Source organism: Molossus molossus, unplaced genomic scaffold, assembly GCF_014108415.1.
Source record: "Molossus molossus isolate mMolMol1 unplaced genomic scaffold, mMolMol1.p scaffold_m16_p_1, whole genome shotgun sequence".
Lineage (NCBI taxonomy): Eukaryota > Metazoa > Chordata > Mammalia > Chiroptera > Molossidae > Molossus > Molossus molossus.
The window spans coordinates 250,893,063-250,900,919 of NW_023425344.1; the positions used below are offsets into that span (position 1 = coordinate 250,893,063).

Genomic DNA, 7,857 nt, shown 5'->3' on the forward strand with positions numbered 1-7,857 from the left:
GGCGAGGATTAAAAATAAAGACAGAAGATGCTGGTGTACAGCAGCATTTCTTAGTTTTCACGGGGAAAGGTGTCCTGCTGTTTGGAGCTTAGGCTGTTCTAACTGATGATGAGTCCTCGGTCCTCAGTGCTAAGGACCCTGTGTTGGAAGACAGGTGCCACCCCAGCCCAGAAGCTGGGCTCGGCCCTGGGCTGTGCACTGCCACCTGGACACACACTGGGGGCTTTAGCGGCTCGCCAAGGCCAGACTGTGCCCTACCTGGTCAGCCTCGGGCCATGCCCCTTCCCTGGCCTGTGGCACCCACTGGTCTCTGCAGCGCACTCCACCGCCGTGTCCTGGCATCCAGGTATTTATGCTCAAACACGTGTCCCTTATCGCCTCCACTGACTGGTGTTTGGGGCGACACGGTGTGATGGGTACTTCCATTCACTCAGAAGCACACAGGAGCTTGCTAAGGGTTCCATGTAAGTGAAGCCTGGCGTGGCACAGCACGTCTATGGCAGAGGGCCTACTGGAACTGGAAAATCTCCCCCCAAGTATTTCTTTAAAAAATTTGTTTTTCTTTATTGATTTTAGAGAGAGGAAGGGAGAGGGAGAGATAGAAACATCGATGAGAGAGAGTATCGATTGGCCACCTCCTGCATGCCCCCCACTGGGGACTTGGCCCACAACCTGGGCATGTGCCCTGAATGGGAATCGAACTGACGACCTCTTGATGCATGGGTCGATGCTCAACCACTGAGCCACACTGGCCAGGCCCCCCAAGTATGTCTTTCTAACCTGTCCAACCTGCTCCTTTTCACTTCTGCGCCTACATATTTGCATGGCCCAGGAGGCTGCCTCCAGTTCTGTCTCCGATCCCCAGGAAGAGAGCAGGCCACAGAGAAGTCTGCAGGAAAGGCTCGGACTAGAACGATACCCTGCTGTCACGTGGTGAGTTTTCAGCAGACACGGCTGCCAGTGAAGGCAACGGTCCTCACTGCAGGGAGCGCCGGGGGAGGCTCAGGAAGCCCGAGGTAGGAGCGTTCCGGACACACTGGAAGGACTAAGGGCCCACCTCTCCCCTGAGCCTGGCAGCCCTTCCCTGGCCTCCATGTTCCTGGGTTGTTTAAATGGGAACGTTTCCCCTTCACCTGTGGCTGGACCCTGATCTATGCTTAGGGCTGCCACCTCCTGAGACCACTGCCACCAAGTGGAGCCAAGGGGCCCACCTTCCCCACGCCTGGCCCAGACTCAATGCCGCTGAGGACACGAGAACAGAGCTCACACCTCAGATTCACACGTCTCCACTGCACAGGTAAGCTAAGAGCTTTTGTTCATTAATAATTAAAGTTATGATAATATGTATATTGCAAAATAATCTTGAATATTTAAGACATGCTATTACTACAATAGTCACATGGCTAATAGAGAGGGGACAGGACAACACACTGGAATAACACACCTGTATCATACATCATACATCAAAATCAACGGCAAATATCTCTCCAATTATTAAGAGAAAAGTACCAGATGAGTTAAAAGCTGAAAAGCTTTGCTTAAAATAACTGTATGTAGCCCTGGCTGGTTTGGCTCAGTGGTTAGAGTGTTGGCCCGCAGACCAGAGTCTCAGGTTCGATTCTGGTCAAGGGCACGTACCTCGGCTGCAGTTCGGTCCTCAGCCCTCGTGGGGTTGTCGATGTTTCTCTCCCTCCCTCCCACTCTATCTGAAGATAAATGGAAAAAAAAGTCCTTGGGTGAGGATTTAAAAAACAAAAACAAAAAACTGTATGTACAGGATAAACCTAGGCCCTCAAAATAACATGTGAATACTGGCAAAGTAAAACAAATGAGAAAAACTGGTTCAACTTCTCAAACATGCTAAATTGTATCAAATCTATATATACCAGGGGGTCTTAGGCAAACAAAGCATTAAACTGTGGTTGGTTGACATGTTGATTCGTTTTGTTTTTTTTTTAGAGAGGAAGGGACAGGGAGAGAAACACTGACCAGCTGCCTCCTGCACCCTCCCTCCTGCAGCTGGGGATCCAGCCTGCAACCGGGGCATGTGCCTGACCAGGAGAGCAAACGGTGCCTTCTGGTGCATGGGACGCCGCTCAACCAACTGAGCCACACCGGCCAGGGTGATTCATTTATTTTTGTAACTACTTCAGGCTGACTGTTGCCATTCTGGGCTGATGGAGGCAGGTAAAGAAAGCAGACATCCTCAGCCGTTTTTTGCATGAACATGAATTACACTGTTTAATGCAGACCCCAAGCCAGACATTTTTAGGGGGTAGGTTTTACTTCCATTACAGAGTCTCTTCATGTCAGATCATGAAAGTACAACAATATAATGAGCCGATTTCAAGATTACATGCAGCAGCCCACATGAACACAGACTGCTCCCTAAAGAGACAGGAAAAGCTAAATCCAGTATGGCTGGGGCTCATGGTGGGGCAGAATAAGCAGGTACAAGGAACTGCTACAGACTGAACACAGGAGACCTTGCACCTTAACGGTCACTCAAGTTTGGATGGTTTCGAAGACCAAAATGACCCACGTGAGCAGTCCCCAGGGCGGGTGGCTGAGTTCAGTGTCCTAACCGCACAGCTCAGAGATCAGCAGAAGCCAGCCAGCTCTAACACCTACAGAAATCGTAGGAAACCAACGGCATGGGCAGAACTGTTTGCAAAGAACAATGGATGCAGACACGGGCATTTAACTTCTGGATCTGAAATTAAAAATCAAGTTCGGCTGCTGCAGGATGTCTGCAGTGAACCGAGGCAAGCCCCGACTCTCCAGTGTTCTGAAACTCCCCATTGCTCTGAGGCAGAGGACCCTAGAGAGGACCCTAGAATCACGGCCCAGAATCGCCTCCTAAAACGACTTTGGCCAACATGAGCTACCTACCAATAGCTTGCACTGAGACAGCCTTCAGTTGCCTGGAGCTAGGTGGGCAGATGGGAGAGGCTCACTGCCCTGTGACCCAGAGACTGTCCTTTGACCCCACTATCCAATGAATCTACAATGCTAGTAGGAAAGACCTATCAAAGGCTTTTGATTATTGGGCAACACTGAGACAAAGTCAAAATCTGTCTAGGGCTCCACTCTATCATATTTTAGGTATTTAGGGCTATTCCTTCACTTATTGTATTTTTAGCTGTTTACATAAAACTACCAAATTAATATCTCTGAAAGACAACAGGTTACTAGAGAGTTTGAAAGATATACTCCAATATGACTATTTTGTGAAGGTGGCTACAAAGGAGGAACCTGTTAGCTGTAATGGGCCAACACGTTATCAAGGCCCTGCAGAAGTGCAGGGAATATTGTTTTGTTCACTGACAGGCAGCCTGGGGCCCTCAGGGAGCATCTGCAGGAACATGTGAACCCTTTAGCAAAAGAAACACAACTTCAGGCACTGACACTCTCCTGGGTCTTTCAGGCTCTAGAAACATCCTCGTGCTAGTCATGGGAGCTGGGGCGCAGCAGGTGCTCTGAGCACCTTCCGCTGCCTGGTCCGAGTGCGACGTTGCAGACCCTAGTAGCTGCCGGCTACCTCCGCGGACAAGCGGTAGAGACCTGAGCCTGCAGGCCGCCGACACTTTCTGCCCCATCCGCTGTAGGGCAGCTCTGGGTGTCTGATGGGCCTGTCCATGTGCAGCCAATGACGGAAGCGGCCCACCACGTGCTGCGTTCAGACACGTCCACTTAGGTGTAGCAACACGGGACACTGGCAACTCATGTCCAGTTCTCATGATCCCACTGCAGGTATGGGTGTTTCCCTTTCATTTCTTTTTTAAAGGTGCACTAACGTCACTGAAATGTTCCCATCCTTACAAATTACCAAGGAAACTGTAAAGTTTAGATTTTACAAACAAAACAACCTGAAAATCTTACCTGGTGTTTTACCCCTTCTTCAATGCAGCCTCAAAGGTGTCTTTGCTATTAATTTTCATAATTTTCTTACATCATACGCAAAAATAAGGTTCCCCTCTCTTAACTGAGTAAGGGGGAAATGCAATTTTTCAAACAAAAGTTTATGAAAGAACAGACCATCCAACAAAAAGAAAAACACACACACACCCCACCGAATTAACTCGGTTGGGATCAATCAGGCTTCATAAATGGAAACATACACTGTACTGCTTTTGTGCTTGGACCTCACTTCTATTTAATCCAAGACATCCCTACCTACAGTTCTAGTATTATGTAAGACTGCGTCTATTTCTAGATTCTGAAATAGCTGCATTTTCATGCTTTTGCACAACCCAGTTAAAAATTACAAAAGCTGCCCCTATTCAATTTTCTGATTAAAAAAATAACACCACAACATAGAGATAATGACCCAAATGGAAAAGTCAGTGAGCTGTAATGGTATTTGTTTTGCGACATCAAAAGCAGCAAATACTGAATATAATTTGCTTAAATCATAAATACTGAGATTGAAATATGCACGTATAAATCACATTTAGGTTCAGTGAACCGAAAGCTCTCCGTAAATACATACACGTGTGTAAAGTGCAGAACAGGAAGTGCGGACGTGGGGCCCTGGGCCTCAGTACTCCCACTCGTCAGATTTCAGGTCCAGATAGCTGAGGATGTTCTGGGCCAGCTTCACAGCCTGCTTCCTGGCCGCCTTACACTTCTCCTCTCCCTGTGGGTCCACGGCGTCCAGGGCCAGCAGCTGCTTGGTGAGCAGCTCCTCCAGCCGGATGTAGTTCTTATCAGTCCGGTTCCCATCAAATGACAGAACTTCTCCCAAGATCTCGGACAAGTGTCCCAGGATAGTCCAGACAGCTTTGTGCGACGGGTGCTCCTCGCACACAATCGACTTTCTTTTCTCCAGGGCTTCCTTCAGGTCGATGTGAGTGATGAGGGTCTGCACTGCTATCACGGCTCTCCTCCTGGCTTCCCGGATGCAGGGGTTCTTCTCGAGACTTACCTCATCCAGCTGTCCAATCAAGCCCTGCAATTCTGTTTTGGCGCTCAGGTACAATTCAGGAGGATTCTGTGCTTGCAGGAGTTCATTTTTAATTTCTCTCATTCTCTTGAGGACCTTTTCTATTTTCAGGATGGAATGATTCTGTCCCAGGTCAAATGCATAGGTAGTACCTGCTTCCTCTTCTAAATCCAAATATTTCAATAATTTGTTGATATCCTCCACCACCTCCCTGCGATAGTTTCGGATCTCTGTTCGCCCGCACACATCCAAGGCATCCAGGTCCGCAATGAGCCCCGAGAGCACGCAGGACAAGTGCCTGCACGTCTCGTTGTTGTCGACTCCCACCAGCAGTGCGATCAGGGTGCCTCTTGCCTTGTTCACCTCACACATCACAGAGTTAATTTTGGCAACAGAAGGATGCGTGTCCTCGGAGAGCGGCAGGGACGGCTGCTTTTTCACGCAGTCCTCGATGATCTCTTGCACGGCACAGATCTTGGTGAGGGTGTGGTACCTGGCTTTCCGCAAGGAGATCTTCCCTCCGGTTTTAACGTGCGTCAGCCTCAGGATGATATCCTGAATGCCTTCTTCAAACTCCTCATTCACGCAGTTGCCGCCACTATAAAACGGCACAATCTTCTCTCTCACCAGGGACTGGGCTTCTCTGAAGATGTTCTCTATTTCGATCCGGTGTGGGTGGTTTGCATTCTGCTCCAACTCTTTGAGAAGACGCTCTGTCTCTTGTGCTGCCCTCTTCCTAGCTTGTTGAATATCTCCTTTCCCTTCAGTATCCACAGAGTCTATTTCAAAAAGTTGTTTCATTAGAATCCTCTCCAGTTTCTTGTAATTCTTGTCATCTGACAGACCACTGAAGCCCATTACTTGCTGTTCTATGCTTTTCACTTCCTTTTGTATTTCCTGAAGCCTACTAATAGAGGGGTGTTGGTTTCCCATATCCATACTCTGGTTGTGTTCCGTTTCACCAGCACTAAAAGAGGACAAGAATGACAACTTATTACACTACAGAGTCTCTGCAGAATGGTAACCATATACCAACGTAGTCTAAATTTCTCATTTTGAAACGCTACATTCATGATTTTTTTTTTTTTTTTTTTTTTTATCCTCACCCGAGGACATTTTTCCATTTTTTGTACAGATAGAGTGGGAGGGAGAGAGAAGAAGAGAGAGAGAGGGAAACATCGATGTGAAAGGGACACATCAAGTGGCCGCCACCCGCACGACCAACCAGGGCCGGGACAAACTGCAACCGAGGTACATGCCCTTAGCAGGAACCGAACCCGGGTCTCTCCGGACCGCAGGTGAAACGCTACATTCAAAAGAGCTTGTCATTATTGCACTCCAGAGAAGTCATGCTCAAGTATAGAAAGAAGAGACTAATCGGCTCCTGCTCCTGAAAATAACCTAAACACGGCACTGATCAAGAACAGACTGGGGTGACTGCAGTGTCCAGCGAGCTAGAGCTCTGGGCCTGGGAATGTCAAGTTCCTTCACCTGTAAAGGGAACAGATACATTTTCTCAAGCCTGGCATGAAGTGGTCTGAACTCTCAGCTTGGCAAGGGCACACATTTCTTAGTCTTAACGTTGGAAGCTGCTTTCTGGCACCAGCAGAGTCCCCTTCTGGAATGCAAACCAGCAGCTCTCTGGCCTTCAGAGGTTAACAGTACTATCTAAGCATCCACCTGGCCAAAAGGCTATCTGTGCCCGAGTTTCCGGAAAAAGTAACTCTAAGAGAAACAAACACCTCCAGTGGTTACCAGACACCTCAGAAGGTTCACTTCCACGTTCCTCTCCATTCCCCCCACCTTGTCAGGACCTCACAAACCTTCGCTGCAGGGATATAAAATTCCACAGCGAAGGAAAGGCAATAGGGTTATGCTAAGGGCACGATCTTGAACTTTGGAGGCCTGGTATCGCCAGACCCTAGCATTGCCCTCCCCTCCCCCACAGTGTGTCAACAATGAATTACTCATTCCCTAGCCCTCCCGTCAGGGCTTCAGAGCGGCTTTAACCCTGTTTTCAAGCTTCCGGGTTTCTACAAAACAGCTCCCTGCAGGAGGATGGGATATTGATGGAAACCGGTCCCTTTAGGTGTCCCCGGAACGCGCCTCTGGGGGCCACGAAGGGCAGGCTGCCTGGCTTCTTGCCTCCCCCGCTCGCACCTCCCTCCCAGTACTTTACCCAGAGAGATCTAAGCTGGTGTGGTCTTGGCTTCCCGTAGGTGAGTGGCGAGGTGGAAAATCAGCCCTTTACGGGGCGCGGTACCGGAGCTGGGCCCCAAGCTGCATGTCTCTGACCCCTCCCGGCTAGGTCTGAATGGGGCAGCCGATGAAGGGGCCGGCGGTGGCGGCGGCAGCTACTGGCCGCAGCGGCCGCTGCGGGCGTGTCGCCCGGGCCCCCGACGCGCCCGCCGGCCTGACCTCACAATGGCCCGCGGGGGAGGGGGGGGCGCTACGGCCGGGCCGGGGGAGTCGGCGGGGAAGGAGAGCCGCGGAGGAGATAGGGAGGCCGGGCCGGTTCCGGGGGCCTGGCTCGGAGACCGGCCCGGCCCGCTTTGGATCCAGGGGCCGGGGCGGCGTCGAGCCCCGCGGGGTCCGCGCCGGGGGCGTGGGCGCGCCGCCCGGACGAGGGAGGAGGGCCGCGCAGCCACCGCGCCGCGCTCACCTGTGCCACCTGCGCCATCGCGCGCCCCGCCGCCGACGCTCTGCGACTCCGCGGCTCCCGCCGTCGCCCGGCCGGCAGCCCCGCCCCGGGCCGAACGCCTCCCTCCCTGGGAAAACGTGCTCGGGAGCCCCGCCGCGCCCCGCGCCGAGCTCGCCGCCGGCTGCCGTGCGCAGCCGTCCGGAACGGCCGCGGCCAAAGAGCTGCCACCGGGCCCACCGCACCGGCCCGCCGCCCCCGCAGCCGGTCACGT

At 51.5% G+C, this 7,857-nt stretch overlaps 1 protein-coding gene across 2 annotated transcripts; it reads right to left on the minus strand.

Annotated features, from left to right (window-relative positions):
- Positions 1-4,323: 4,323 nt before the first annotated feature.
- Positions 4,324-7,653, minus strand: BAG5 (BAG cochaperone 5). Of its 2 annotated transcripts, none has more exons than XM_036240112.1 (2): positions 7,608-7,653; positions 4,324-5,912 (listed from the first exon to the last, which is right to left on the minus strand). In XM_036240112.1, exon 2 carries the CDS (start codon positions 5,882-5,884, stop codon positions 4,541-4,543), a length of 1,344 nt encoding a protein of 447 aa, XP_036096005.1. In that variant the 5' UTR covers positions 5,885-5,912; positions 7,608-7,653; the 3' UTR covers positions 4,324-4,540. The 2 variants fall into 2 exon arrangements, with proteins under 2 accessions (XP_036096005.1, XP_036096014.1); XM_036240121.1 differs by lacking the exon at positions 7,608-7,653 and adding an exon at positions 7,125-7,245.
- Positions 7,654-7,857: the final 204 nt, after the last annotated feature.

Bases quoted from the DNA above. Each gene is read 5' to 3' on its own strand.
- BAG5 (XM_036240112.1), bottom strand. From the start codon at position 5,884: ATGGATATGGGAAACCAACACCCCTCTATTAGTAGGCTTCAGGAAATA.